The sequence below is a fragment of the Bos grunniens genome, chromosome 5 (assembly GCF_055505025.1).
Source record: "Bos grunniens cultivar Pamir isolate PY7600 chromosome 5, Bosgru_T2T1.0, whole genome shotgun sequence".
In the NCBI taxonomy this organism is placed as follows: Eukaryota; Metazoa; Chordata; class Mammalia; order Artiodactyla; family Bovidae; genus Bos; species Bos grunniens.
The window spans coordinates 115,792,437-115,807,216 of NC_141169.1; the positions used below are offsets into that span (position 1 = coordinate 115,792,437).

Consider the following 14,780-nt stretch of genomic DNA (forward strand, 5'->3'; position numbering starts at 1 on the left):
ACACAAAGAGGCCCCATCTGCCCTTCTCCAGTTTAAATATTTTCTCTCCTCCTCGTAGTAACCACTCTCCTAGCACTTTGGATATCATTTACTTTTCAGTTCAGTTACGCAGTCATGTTCAACTCTTTGCAATCCCATGAACTGCACACACCAGGCTTACTTGTCCATCACCAACTCTTGGAGCTTGCTCAAACTCATGTCCATTGAGTCGGTGATGCCATCCAACCATCTCATCCTCTGTCGTCCCCTTCTCCTCCTGCCTTCAATCTTTCCCAGCATCAGGGTCTTTTCCAAGGAGTCAGCTCTTCACATCAGGTGGCCAAAGCATTGGAGTTTCAGCCTCGGCATCACTCCTTCCAGTGAATATTTAGGACTGATTTCCTTTAGGATGGACTGGTTGGATCTCTTTGCAGTCCAAGGGACTCTCAAGAGTCTTCTCCAACACCACAGTTCAAAAGCGTCAATTCTTCAGCTTTCCTATGTCTAACTCTCACATCCATACATGACTACTGGAAAAACTATAGCTTTGACTAAATGGACCTTTGTTGGCAAAGTAATGTCTCTGCTTTTTAATATGCTGTTTAGGTTGGTGATAACTTTTCTTCCAAAAAGTAAGCGTCTTTTTCATGGCTTTAGTCACCATCTGAAGCAATTTTGGAGCCCCCAAAACAAAGTCTGCCACTGTTTCCATTGTTTTCCCATCTATTTGCCATGAAGTGAAGGGACCAGATGCCGTGATCTTAGTTTTCTGAATGTTGAGCTTTAAGCCAACTTTTTCACTCTCTTCTTTCACTTTCATCAAGAGGCTCTTTAGTTCTTCACTTTCTGCCATATGGGTGTTGTCATCTGCATATCTGAGGTTACTGATATTTCTCCCAGCAATCTTGATTCCAGCTTGTGCTTCATCCAGCCCAGCACTTCACATGATGTACTCTGCATATAAGTTAAATAAGCAAGGTGATAATACATAGCCTTGACATACTTTTATCTTCATTTACATTTATCTTTTATCTTCTTATAATTTTACCACCTAGGTATGTATCCTTAAACAAAACAGTTCAGTTGTCTGGTTTTGAACTTCACATGTGAACAGAAGTATTTGTTCACTTTTTCCTCCTTCCCTCAGTGTTACATCCATGAGTCATTCAGGCTGTTGACTACACATGTCATTTGTTGGTTGTCACTGGGCTTCCCCTTGTGGCTCAGCTGGTAAAGAATCTGCCTGCAATGGAGGAGACCTGGGTTTGATCCTTGGGTTGGGAAGATCCCCTGGAGAAGGAAAAGGCTACCCACTCCAGTATTCTGGCTTAGGTCTGTAAATGGTTCACAAAGAGTCAGACGCAACTGAGCAACTTTTCACTTGACTTCACTTCAGTTGGCGTTTTTGCAGCCTCTGACTCAATAAACATACATTAAGCACCTCTGTTGCTGCTGTTTAGTCACGAAGTCATTTCCAACTGTTCTGCCACCCGATGGGCTGCAGCGCGCCAGGCTCCTCTGTTCATGGAAATTCCCAGGCAAGAATACCAGAGTGGGTTCCATTTCCGACTCCAGGGGATCTTCCCAACCCAGGGATCGAACCCGTGTCTCCTGTGTCTCCTGCATTGGCAGGCAGATTCTTTACCACTGAGCCACCTGGGAAGCACATTAAGCACCTGATCTGTGCCAAGCACTCTCCTAGGGACTTGGAATACATCAATAAGTCAAACGGATAAAGTTGCCTGCCCTTGTGGAGCTCACGTTCTATGTTGAGAAAGTCTCACTTGTGTGTTAGCCTCAAGGGTGTGGGTGGAGTGACCTACAGGCTTATCTGGTGGAAGCACTGCAGACACTGGGAAGCACCAGTCAAAAGTGATAAGGTGGAAGCAACAAGAATGTCCTCAGTTTGGGAACACCATGAACGAGAGCAGAGCAGCAGAGTCCCATCAGGGAGGCCAGCCAGATCACAGAGGGCCTTGCAGTTTCCGTGGGATCACCTGCCTTTCGCTGGTAGCATCTTCTAGCATTTCCCTAGTCAAGATCTGCAGGAGGTGAACCATCTCAGTTTTTGTCTGAAATGTTGTTATTTAATCCTCAGGCTTTTTTTTTTTGTTTTTTTTTTTTAATGTTTCTTGCTGTGTTTGCTGCTGCTGCTACTGCTAAGTCGCTTCAGTCATGTCCGAATCTGTGTGACCCCATAGACGGCAGCGCACCAGGGTCCCCCGTCCCTGGGATTCTCCAGGCAAGAACACTGGAGTGGGTTGCCATTTCCTTCTCCAATGCATGAAAGTGAAAAGTGAAAGTGAAGTCGCTCAGTCGTGTCCAACTCTTATCGACCCCATGGACTGCAGCCCACCAGGCTCCTCCATCCATGGGATTTTCCAGGCACGAGTACTGGAGTGGGGTGCCATTGCCTTCTCTTTAATCTTTAGAAATTCAAAGATGCTGTCTGAACCTTTGAAAGTGAGAGTGTTACTTGCTCAGTCGTGTCTGACTCTTTGTGATCCCGTGGACTGTAGCCCACCAGGCTCTTCTATCCATGGGATTCTCCAGCCAAGAATACTGGAGTGGGTTGCAATGCCTTCCCCAGGGGATCTTCCCGACTCAGAGATGGAACTCGCGTCTCCTGTGTCTCCTGCATTGGCAGGCAGGTTCTTTACCACTGAGCCACCTGGGAAGGATAATCCAATGCAAAGGCTCCCTTTCTGCAAGTCAGTGTGAAGAAAGTTTACGAGATGGAGCTGAAAGGTAACCTTGAACATCATGGGCAAAGGCACCAGATGTGGCTCCCTTTTCCAAACAGTCTGGTCCCAGTGGTGAGCAGACACCGTGGGAAGAGGAGGAAAGGTGGCCAGGGGTTCCCACAGAAAGAGCTCTCCTTCTTATTCTTACAAATACAGCTTTTAAAAAAAATCTAGGAAGGCAAATACTTTAGCTCAGCACACTGAAGAGCTCCTCCCACACACTCACACCTTTCGTTGTCACTGTTGAGACATCTGTGTCAGTCTAATGGTCACTCCTCTGAAGTCAACCCCATCTTTCTTCTCCCTGCCTTCAACATTTTCTCTTTGATTTTAATGTTCTATAGTTTCACTGTGATATGTCTAGATAGGCATCCCTTTTTGTTTATCTGGCTCGAGATTCTAAACCGTTACCTTTTCAAATACAGTCCCTGTGCTACTCCTTCTCTCACATATCTGGAAACCCAACAAGAGGTATTACTGGGCCTTCTCTGCCCACCTCCCATGTTCTTACACCTGTCCTCCATGTTTGCATCTCTGTTTCTGAGCTGCATTCCGGATACTACCTTCAGATCTGCTTTCCACTCCACTAATGCTCTTTCCAGCTGTGCTGAATCCACCATTTTCACCCATCCACTAAAACTTTATTCTACAGCAGGCGTTATCTTTCAGTGCTAGCAGTTCCACTGTGTACTTCTTCAAATCTTTATTTTTGTTGCCTCTTGTTTTGCATTCATGTATTGAATCCATTCTTTCATTTCTTTAAAGCTATTACAACACTGGTTTTATATTCTGTATCTGACAGTTTCAACATGGCAAGTGTCTGGAGATCTGATTCTACTGGACAGGATTTCCATTTGTTTGCGGTCCTCATTCTTCATTTCTTCATGTGTCGTCAAGGTTTTCTGTGTGACACTTTACCTGTGGCTTTCTTTAAGGGCTATGTTGTAGACGTATCCCTCCCTTGAAGGGCACACCCAGTCCAGGACCAGTTTTAAGTAAATTCCTAGCCTGAGACTTTTCAGACCACACAGGTAGCATTATTTTAGGTATAGATCTTCATTAAAATTGACTTGTGATTACAATCTTTCCTCTATTCACCCAATGCCAGTGTTGAAATAGCTAGGTTTCTGTGATGCAGATCTATATTTTGATAATTATCCTTACAAGAGGGTATAGGGGTCCCCACTGTCCATGTACTGGTCTTCTCTTTGGTTTTTCCACCTTGGATAGACCCTGTAGGCTTTGTCTTTTATCCCTTTCACTCCGAAGACCCAACAAAACTGAAACACCAATTCACCAAGATTTGGCCAATACTTTGTGGCAAAAACTTCTTTATACAAAACTTCTCTAGATTCCAGTTCCTACCGCATGCTTAGCCTCTAAGAATTACTTCCTTTCTTGCCAGCTCAGTAATGCATTAAAATATTTTACCTTTAATCCACCATTTTAGTTGTTTTCAGTGGAAGTGTTGTTCATGGAGGTAGCCTACCATAGTACTAGAAACAGAATTTTCTATTCACTCTAATACATGGCCTTAAACAATAAGATCATGGCATCCGGTCCCATCACTTCATGGCAAATAGATGGGGAAACAGTGGCTGACTTTATTTTTCTGGGCTCCAAAATCACTGCAGATGGTGACTGCAGCCATGAAATTAAAAGACACTTACTCCTTGGTAGGAAAGTTATAACCAACCTAGACAGCATATTAAAAAACAGAGACATTACTTTGCCAACAAAGATCCATCTAGTCAAGGTTATGGTTTTTCCAGTGGTCATGTATGGATGTGAGAGTTGGACTATAAAGAAAGCTGAGTGCTGAAGAATTGATGCTTTTGAACTGTGGTGTTGGAGAAGACTCTTGAGAATCCCTTGGATTGCAAGGAGATCCAACCAGTCCATCCTAAAGGAGATCAGTCCTGGGTGTTCATTGGAAGGACTGATGTTGAAGCTGAAACTCCAATACTCTGGCCACCTGACGCGAAGAGCTGACTCATTGGAAAAGACCCTGATGCTGGAAAAGATTGAGGGCAGGAGGAGAAGGGGACGACAGAGGATGACATGGTTGGATGGCATCACCGACTCAATGACGTGGGTTTGGGTGGACTCCGGGAGTTGGTGATGGACAGGGAGGCCTGGCGTGCTGTGGTTCATGGGGTCGCAAAGAGTCTCGGATACGACTGAGCGACTGAACTGAACTGAAACAATAAAGAGAATTTAGCTTCATGAGTAAGCCAGATATCTTTCTAATTTACTTTAAATATTCAGTCTGTTGTGTTTAAGAAAGTAATGTATGATACTTTTCATCTCAAATTATTAGACTGAAGTTTCACAATTGAACAAAAACAAAAAAGAACTCTCCTGCTTTTAGTTTTTTCCAACTGTTGAGCTTTTTCAGCAAAGAATATTCAAATTATGTTACTTATCCCCCAAATGGGGATGGTTTCATTATGTCAAGAGTAAGAATATGCCTATGAAATGACCAGTCATTCTTCTGAATGAGTCTGGAAGTTATCCTAGCTCATCACTTACAGACAGCATCAGCAGATCACAAGTCCCTGATCCCAGAGCAGATAATACTTTGTCATTCTTGGTGGAGCTGCTGCACTGAATTTTTTTTTTTTAAGTGTTAGTCCCTCAGTCATGTCTGGCTCTGTGTGGTCCCGTGGACTGTGGCCTGCCAGGGTCCTCTGTCCATGGGATTCTCCAGGCAAGGACACTGGAGTGGGTTGCCATTTCCTTCTCCAGATGATCTTCCTGACCCAGGGATAGAATCCAGGTCTCCTGCATCACAGATGAACTCTTTCACCATCAGAGCCACCAGGGAAGGACACAAGTTACCATCCTAGCTGTTTTTACTGTACAGCTCACTCAGTTGGCAAAGAATCTACCTGCAATGCAGGAGACCCCAGTTTGATTTCTGGGTCAGGAAGATCCACTGGAGAAGGGATAGGCTACCCATTCCAGTATTCTTGGGCTTCCCTTGTGGCTCAGCTGGTAAAGAATCTGCCTGCAATGCCAGAGACCTGGTTTCAGTCCCTGGGTTGGGAATATCCCCTGGAGAAGGGAAAGGCTACCCACTCCAGTATTCTGGCCTGGAGTATTCCATGGACTGTATAGTCTATGGGGTCACAAAGAGTCGGACACGAGTGAGCGACTTTCACTTTCACTTTCAGTAATGTGAATATATCCATACTGCTATGCAAGGGATCTCTGGGACTTGCTCACCTCGCAAAACAGAAACTGTACCCAGTAATCACCAATCCCCCTTCCCTCTCTGCACGGCTGCACTAATTCTCACAACTCAGCTATATCCAAGATGGCTTCGATCACGAAAGTCACAATACCAGAATGTGCTAATATTTCAGAACCAAGTCTAATTCTCTCACAATTGTTTACACAATTCCTGAGAAAATGAAGCTTACTCATTTAGAGTCAGAATAATCTGAGTCAATAATTTTTCTACTATAAAACAATATTTCCTACATTGTACACTAGCATCAAGGAACTTAACAGCTGACAGAGACAGTAAAGTTCAGGCTTCAGCACTCTAGTTTTGCAGATAAGGCAAACGAGCCCCATGCTCAGGCTACAGCTATGAGGACCTCATACAAAGATCTCCTAAAATTTTTTCATTTATAGCTACAAAAATATGATCACTAGCCAATGAAAGACACTAAAAATGCATGGAAAAAACAAATTTAAAATGTGGCATCTTAATACTCTTACTTCAAAGTTTACATTCCGTATTTCCAAGTAATTCCCTGGTGGTCCAGGGTTAAGATGTGCTGCTTTCAATGCCAGGGCCCATGTTCCATCCCTGGCTGGGGAACTAAGATCCCACAAGCCTTGCAATGTGGCAAAAAAAAAAAAAAATTAAATTCCTTATTTCCAAATATGAAAGGCATCGCATATGAAGTATGTTGTGCTGGGTGTGTGCAGTTGTATCTGACCCTTTGTGACCCCATGGACGGTAGCCCTCCAGGCTCCTCTGTCCCTGAGATTTCCCAGGCAAGAATACTGGAGTGGGCTGCCATTTCCTTCTCCAAGGGGTCTTCCAGACCGAGAGATCAAACCCGACTCCCCCGCATCTCCTGCACTGGCAGGCAGAGTCTTTACCACTAGCACTACTTGTGAAACATGTTGGTCTGGTTTTAATTTGCTGTGTCTCCACTTTGAATACAATATTATTTCTCTTATCCTGAAACATATACCATTTAGACATCAGAATCTTCTCTAAGTAAATTTTTTGCCTGAGGATTGTATCTGTTGACATGTTTAGCTCTAATGTGCTTGTGTCTTATCTCGCATCACTTCAAGTTTTAAATTTTCATACGAGGAAAAAAACAAAACAAAACACTTACCTCTTTATAACATTGATATTCAGGTCAATTCCTCCAAATCTGGACAGGAATACAAGGTACGGAACAGCCCCAGAACTGGTGAGGGGGATCTACACCCAAACAAGAAGAGTGGCAGCTCGTTAGTGAGTTCAGGGCCAAGCCGTGGACAGCACAGCAGGGTTCAAGACACGGGCAGGGCACTCAGAGCAGGGCGGGCGCTCCAGGACGCTTACAGCTACTCAGCCCAGGCGCCTGAGTCGACAGGCACCATCAGCAAACCAAGCACGAGCAGCAGACACACCAGAATGCCAGTCTGCGCTCAACCAAAGCCACCAAGCCCTCTACAGAATTAGCTAAAATCTAGGTCCATCTAACTGGGAAAGACTGAGGGCAGGAGGAGAAGGGGACGACAGAGGATGAGATGGTTGGATGGCCTCACTGACTCGATGGACACGAGTCTGAGCAAACTCGGAGAGACAGTGAAGGCCGGGGAAGCCTGGAGTGCTGCAGTCCACAGGGTCACAGAGAGTCAGACACAGCTGAGCGACTGAACAGCAACAACAGGTCTTTCTAAAGGGTAAAGTAGGGCCCTCCCTGGTGGTCCAGTGGCTAAGACTCCTCGCTCCCAGTGCAGAGGGCTTAGGTTCCATCCCTGGTCAGGGAACTAGATCCCACATGCCTCAACTAAGACCCAGCTCAGCCAAATAAATAAATGTTTTTTAAAAAGATAAACTAACAGTAGTAGAAATATATTCTAATATATTTTACATATGTATTTATATATGTGTGTGTGTGTATAAATATATATATATTTCCCAAGAGTCTGAGGCCACAGCACAATTTATCCTCTGAGTATCATGTACCCTTTCTATACAGTCATATGCTTTTAAGGTAGAAAAAAGTCATTTTTAAATCTAAAATTCTACAAGGGACATCATTGGGCCAGGAGGGTTAATACGGACTCTAGAGTAAATAAAAGTATTACTACCTCAATGTTTACCAAAGTTGATAACTGTGCTATGATTAGGTAAGAGAACAGTTCTTATTCTTGAAGAAATACACACTGAAGTATTTAGAAGTACAGGACCAGTAATAGGACTTCCCTCGTGGTCCAGAGGCTAAGAATCTGCTTGCCAATGCAGGGGACACAGGTTCGAGCCCTGGGCCAGGAAGATTCCACGTTGTGTGGGGCATCTAAGTTCATGTGTCACAACTGCTGAAGCCTGTGCTCTCGAGCCCGAGAGCCACAACTACGGAAGCCCAGAGCCCAGAGCCCGGGCTCCGCAGCAAGAGAAGCCACCGCTATGAAGCTCTCACACCGCAACGAAGAGTGGCCCCTGCTCGCTGACACGAGAGAAAGCCCGTGCGTAGCAATGAGGACCCAGCACAGCCAAAAAACAAAGAAAGCACCATTAGTATAAGCAATTTCCGCTTAAATGGTTCAGAAAAAATTACATACATTATTTGTGTATTTCAAATATATATAGTTTGCATATGTGCACAGAGGGAGTGAAAGATTACAGGAGAAGCGAATGAGGTTAAATGTTCACAGTTGAAAAATCTGGGCAAGGGTAAACGGCCATTATTTGTACCATACTTTCCTTTACAAACTTGCTGGAGGCTTGAAATTACTTTTAAATAAAAAGCCAATTTTTTAAAAAAAGTGAAAAAATTATTTCCCCAGAAAGCATGTGAAACTAAAATTAAAATAAACACACAATCAATATAAATATATATTTTAAGCTTCATGCAAATACACAAGTACAATCTCCCGTACAGCTGAATGGCTCCTGAGCCCATACAACCAAGTCTGATATTTACTTAGCCCTTAAAATTCCAGCCTCAAAGCCTAGCACAGTTATCTCGGTCTTCCCCAAAGGACACGTTTCCCTTTACTGTTTAAAACATGTATAACTAGGACATGGGACTGTGGGGAGAGTGGCTCACAGGGTGGGCCTCTGCAAAGCCTTTTCCTGGAAAGGACACCAGGACTCTGACTTCTGACAGGGTGGTTTTCAGCAGATACAACTTGGGTAGGCACCTCAGAGGTTCCCAAGTCCCACAGAAGAAGGGCAAGGACAGATTAAACGTGCAGTTTCCCAGACTGGATGCCCCCTGGTCTCAGCAGTGATGAGCGTTAATGCGGAAGGGAGGAAGCTGACGGTGAAGGGGCTCATACTTCGTAAACAGGCACAGACACTGCTCTTGGTTCTAACTCATCCAGCCCCAGACCACCTTCTGAGGAAGCTGAAACCTTCCACATTTCACAGAGCAGAGGAATGACCTCCCCGCACAGCACAGAAATCTGTGGCTCCAGAGCCCAAGCTCATTTCACTACACTAACCACCTTATGGGGAAAAAAAAAAAAAAAAGTCCATCAACCGTTGAGGTTTTTGTCACATTTCATGTTGCTACTTGTGCGTGCGTGCCAAGGTGCTTCAGTCATGTCCAATTCTTTCCAACCCCAGGGACTGTAGCCCGCCAGGCTCCCCTGTCCATGGGGATTCTCCAGGCAAGAGTACTGCAGTGGGTTGCCGTGCCCTCCTCTTCCAGGGGATCTTCCCGACCCAAGGGTTGAACCCCCTCCCTTCTGTCTCACTGGCAGGCGGGTTCTTTACCACTAGCACCACCTGGGAAAATTAGTGCTACTTGTGAAGTGAAGTGTAAGTCGCTCAGTCGTGTCCCGACTCTGTGACCCCATGGGCTGCAGCCTACTAGGCTCCTCTGTCCATGGAATTCTCCAGGCAAGAACACAAGTACTACCTGTGATCTGATGCAAATTCTAAGGTGGCAGATACATTTTTGCAATGCCTAGTTTCCAAACTAAGCTCAAGGATCCAGTCTAAAAGGAAAGGCTGGACTATGGATTCACTTCTCCAGGATTTGCGATTCTGGCAAAAATCTCTTGAGACTCAAAACCGTCCACTGATGAATCACTGGAAGCAAATCCTTAGACTGCAGCTGGCGAAGCACAGTTTGTGAATGCACGTCCAGCGTGTTGATCAGAACCTTCCAAGGCTTCTCTTTCCTTGGGACAACCACCAAGACCTGAATAGAACTTTGCTTTCCTTCTCTGGCATCTAGTAACCGGTGCAACTTCCTTTAAAATGTTCAACTTATACTGATATTCAGAGACTGAGACACATTTAAAACAATTCATATCACTATTAATGAAACTAAGGAACAGGGTGGCTAACAAACAATGCCTCGTCTATCATCACCCTGACATTCAAACACTCTTGACACGGTTCTTAAGATAAAATTACAGCTAAAATAAATTCACTAAAACTGGGAAACTCTCTTCTAATTTTTAATGCATTTTGTAAATTTTTATTTACTTTATCTCTGGCTGTACTGGGTCTTCACAGCTGGGCGGGCTTCTCTCTAGTTGTAGGCAGCGGGGGCTCCTCTCGAGTTGTGGTGAGCAGGCTTCTCGTGGAAGTGGCTTCTGTTGTTGTGGAGCACAGGCTCCAGGGTGAGAGGGCTTCAGTAGTTGCGGCTCCCGGGCTCTGGAGCACAGGCTCAGCAGTTGTGCACGGGCTTAGATGCTCCACGGCATGCGGGATCTTCCCAGATCAGGGATTGAACCCGTGTCTCCTGCATTGGCAGGTGGATTCTTTACCACTGAGCCACCAGGGAAGCCCCCTCTTTTCTAATTTTTAAGATTTCCATGAACTATTTTACCAGTTTTATACATTGCCAGTTAGGCTTATATTGACCATTGAAAAAGAAAGTTGGGTATCACCACGTGGATTAGTCATTAAAAGACCTAGAAAGGTCACACACCCTGTGAAGTCCAGGGATTAGGGAGACAAGCTCTGCCCTGCTTTCCCAGTGAACCTGGCCTCCTGTGAAGGCACTGCACTCCGATCTCCTGGGTTTATGCATGGGTCACGAGAGCTCAAGGTTCTAGAAACACACGCTGATAGTAAGACAGACCACGTGAACCTGTTATGTAAAGGCTCTGAAGTTCTACAGTTCTCAGTGACTTCTTTTTAAAACAGATGTCGCTTTTAAAAAAACGGATCCACATTTCACATTTTCTGTGCTGTTCCTCTTCCTGCATAGCTGATTAGCTTGGGAGGCTGTCAAAATTTTAAATTAACATTAGATCATGAATATAGGGAGACATTAGCAGGAAATAATATTTTCACTTTCCATTTGGTATAAAGAAAAGATCAGTTCAATCAAGCTTGTGATGAAACGGATGCGATGTTTGTGAGGACAAATGTTCTTTAAAAGCAAGAGAACATTACCACACGACACAGCACTTCCACTCCTAGGTACGTACCCAAGAGAAGTGAAAACATATGTCCACATAAAAACTTGTACGTGGAAGTCCCAGCAGCGCTGTTCACAGAAGCCAAAACGTGGAGACAACCCAAAGGCCCATCACCTGACGCTAAAGAGGCTGCGTTGTCTCCATGCAGCGGAGCACCATTCAGTCATAGCAAGGAGCGAAGTACCAATTCATGCTGCAGCATGGATGTTCAGCAGAACTAAACATTATGCTGAGTAAAAGAAGCCACACACCAAAGATCATACACTACATTATTCCTTTTTATGAAATAGCCAGACTACACAATCTATTAAGACACAGAGTAGATTAGTGGTTGTCAGGGATTAGGGGAAGGGGGAGTGCAGAGTAACTGCTAAGGAATACGAAAGTTTCTTTTAGGGATGATGAAATGTTCCGGAATTAGATAGTGGTGATTGTGAATCACTCTGTGAACATATTAAAAACCTCGGGGGTTTCCCTGGTGGCTCAGTGGGAAGGAATCTGCCTGCCAGCACAGGAGTCACCGGTTCAATCCCTGGTCCAGGAAGATCCACAAGCCTCACAGCAGCTAAGCCACGCAACAGGACTACTGAACCTGTGCTCTCGAGCCTGGGAACTGCAGCCACTGAGCCCACGGCCACAGCTCCTGAAGTCCGAGTGCCCGAAAGCCCGTGCTCTGAAACAAGAGGAGCCGCCACAGGGAGAAGCCCACGCACCGCAACTAGGGAGTGGCCCCTGCTCCCCACAGCCAGAGAAGAGCCTGTGCAGCAGCGAAGACCAGCACAGCCAGAATAATCAACAAATGAAATCACCGGAAAACCCCACAGACCCGTCCACTGTTAAGTGCTGAATTTTATGATATGTGAATCGTATCTCAGTAAAGCTCTTATTTAAAATGTGGATATAATAAATAGTGAAAGGTGAAAGAATCAATATATATTATTTCTGAGATTCTGGAAGCGAATAAAGGGGAAACATTTTTTAAAAGAAGAGGAGGAAAGCTCTTCACCTTCCTCCCCCTTCCCTTCTTCCCTGTCTGCCCCTCACAATTCAGTCCTGCAGTCATTAGACGGGGCAGAGACACGTGGTGTCTGCCATGTCAGGGAGCCTGGTCCAGAGCCAGGGAGCGCACCCACACGGCGGGCAGAGGGCATCCACCTGGGTGTGTGGGCGCTGGAGATGGGAGATGGGTGATGAGTCACATGCCAGCACATTCAAATAAGTGAAACAAGCGGGTTCAGTCCCTGGGTTGGGAAGATCCCCTGGAGGAGGAAATGGCAACCCACTCCAGTGCGCTCGCCTGATCTGTCCCACGGATGGGGGAGACTGGCGGCTGCAATCCCTGGGGTCACAGAGTCGGGCCTGACTGAGTGACTGAGCACACACACACGCACATGTGTGTATAGGGATGTGCATATGGAACAGGCCCCTGGAGCTCTGCCCACTTAGAGGGCCCGGAGCAGTAGCGTCCAGGAGCAATGAGCAGCCCTGCTGCCTAGATCCCGGATTCCGGATGCCTGTTTGCATTAAAAAGAACCAGCGCTCTTTGGAGAGACAGATGATTCCAGGACTGAGCATGGAAAGTACAGGTGAGCTTGTAACATCTTGCATCAGGAAGTCAGAAAGTGCTCCAAAAATGCTAGGGACACGTCAAAAGGACACAGAAACCAGCATGAAGGTGCCTTTGTGGCTAAATTAGGGACAATTTAAATATCAAAATAAATAATGAAAGCAATGGATCATAACCCACTTATTAAAACAGGAAATCTCAAGTCCCTGAAAATATATAAACAATAAAGAATATATGAAGCTTGGTGAGGAATGACACATCTACACAGCTTCCAAGATGTCTCCTACAAACTGCTTATTAATTACACAGTATAAAGAACATTCCGCTGGGAAAAGAAAGGGGGATCTGACAGCTCCCACCTTAGTGGAGAGACCGCAGTGAACAGCAGCAGTGATGGGACAGGCGGAAGTCACCTGCAACCTAGCAAAAGGTCACGAGGCGAGCACAGTGAGGCTTCTGCGACATTCCTGCCGAAGATGCAGGCCTCAATCTAGCCATCGGGAAACACCTACCATCTGACAAACTCAAGTTGGGGACACTTTACAAAATAACGGGTCTGCAATCTTCCAAGTGTTACGGTCCTCAAAACTAAGGACAGACTGCAAAACGTCCAGATGGAAGGAGACTTGCCAGATGCGCTGCACAACTGTGACCTGGGTCCGGGGCTGAGGCAGTCGTTGTGATTTGACGTTACTGTCTTTACCATTATGGTTGCATTGTGGGAGTACAGAACAGGGCTGGTTTTAAGGAAACATGCAAGGAGATCCAACCAGTCCACCCAAAAGGACATCAGTCTTGAGAGTTCATTAGGATTGCTGTTGAAGCTGAAACTCCAATACTTTGGCCACCTGATGTGAAGAGGTGACTCATTGGAAAACACCCTGATGCTGGGAAAGATTGAAGGCAGGAGGAGAAGGGGACGACAGAGGATGAAATGATTGGATGGCATCACCAACTTGATGGACATGGGTTTGGGTAGACTCCGGGAGTTGGTGATGGACAGGGAGGCCTGGCGTGCTGCAGTCCATGGGGTCACACAGAGTCGGACACGACTGAGCGACTGAACTGAACTGAACTGAACACTGAGATACTTGAGGTAATGAAGCAGCTTCCTTCTAAATGGCTTAGGAAAAACAATTGTTCTTTGCAGTATACTTCCAACTGGTCCCTAACTCTGGGACTGCTTTTTTAAAACAAAGTAGCAGAAGTTGTGGCAGAGAAAGCTCTGAACAGACTAACCTCCCACAGTCCCCTGTAGACTCTGTCAAAATACAAAAAAAGAACTATCTAAAGGCTCAGGAGAGTGAAAGAAAGCAGGCAGGTGTTGGAGGAAAAACCTTTAAAACTTCAGAAGAAAGGACAAGTACAGAGTTTCCTGTTCTTAATGGCTTTGAACCTGAGTGGCCACAGTCAGTGGCCAGCACGAAGCAGCTCACCCCCACCAAAACCCGACTGTCTTTCTGGCCTGAAGAACCAACACACTGAACCCAAAGCAACCACAGCCATTAGCAATGTGAGGGGGATCTGAGACAGGAGAGAGAGAGAGGAGGAGCCCCACCTTCTGTATACACACCCTGTCCACATTCCAGCTGACGCCTGAACCATGCGTGTGCAGGTCACATGTGAAGAGTCCCAGCTAAAGACAAAAGAGGTGGGAGTGAAAATTGATACAGCCCCTCCGGAGAACAGTATGGAGAGTCCTTAAAAAACTAGGGATGAAACTACCACATGACCCGACAACCCTACTACTGGGCACAGACCCTGAGGAAATCATTGAAAAAGACACACGTGCCCCCGTGTTTACTGCAGCACTATTTACGATAGCTAGGACACGGAAGTGGCCTAGATGTCCATCAGCAGATGAA

General features: G+C 45.6%; 1 protein-coding gene across 6 annotated transcripts in view; it reads right to left on the reverse strand.

Annotated features, from left to right (window-relative positions):
- EFCAB6 (EF-hand calcium binding domain 6) overlaps nt 1–14,780 on the reverse strand; it is a 252,808-nt gene that overhangs the window by 204,263 nt on the left and 33,765 nt on the right. For all 6 annotated transcript variants that reach the window (XR_015164616.1, XM_086403190.1, XM_086403191.1 and 3 more), the window contains one exon: nt 7,088–7,176. Coding sequence is in view for 3 of the 6 variants with exons in the window: in XM_086403190.1 (XP_086259316.1) it covers nt 7,088–7,176 (89 nt within the window). In the remaining 3 variants the exon portion in view is untranslated. The remainder of the gene's footprint in view (nt 1–7,087; nt 7,177–14,780) is intronic.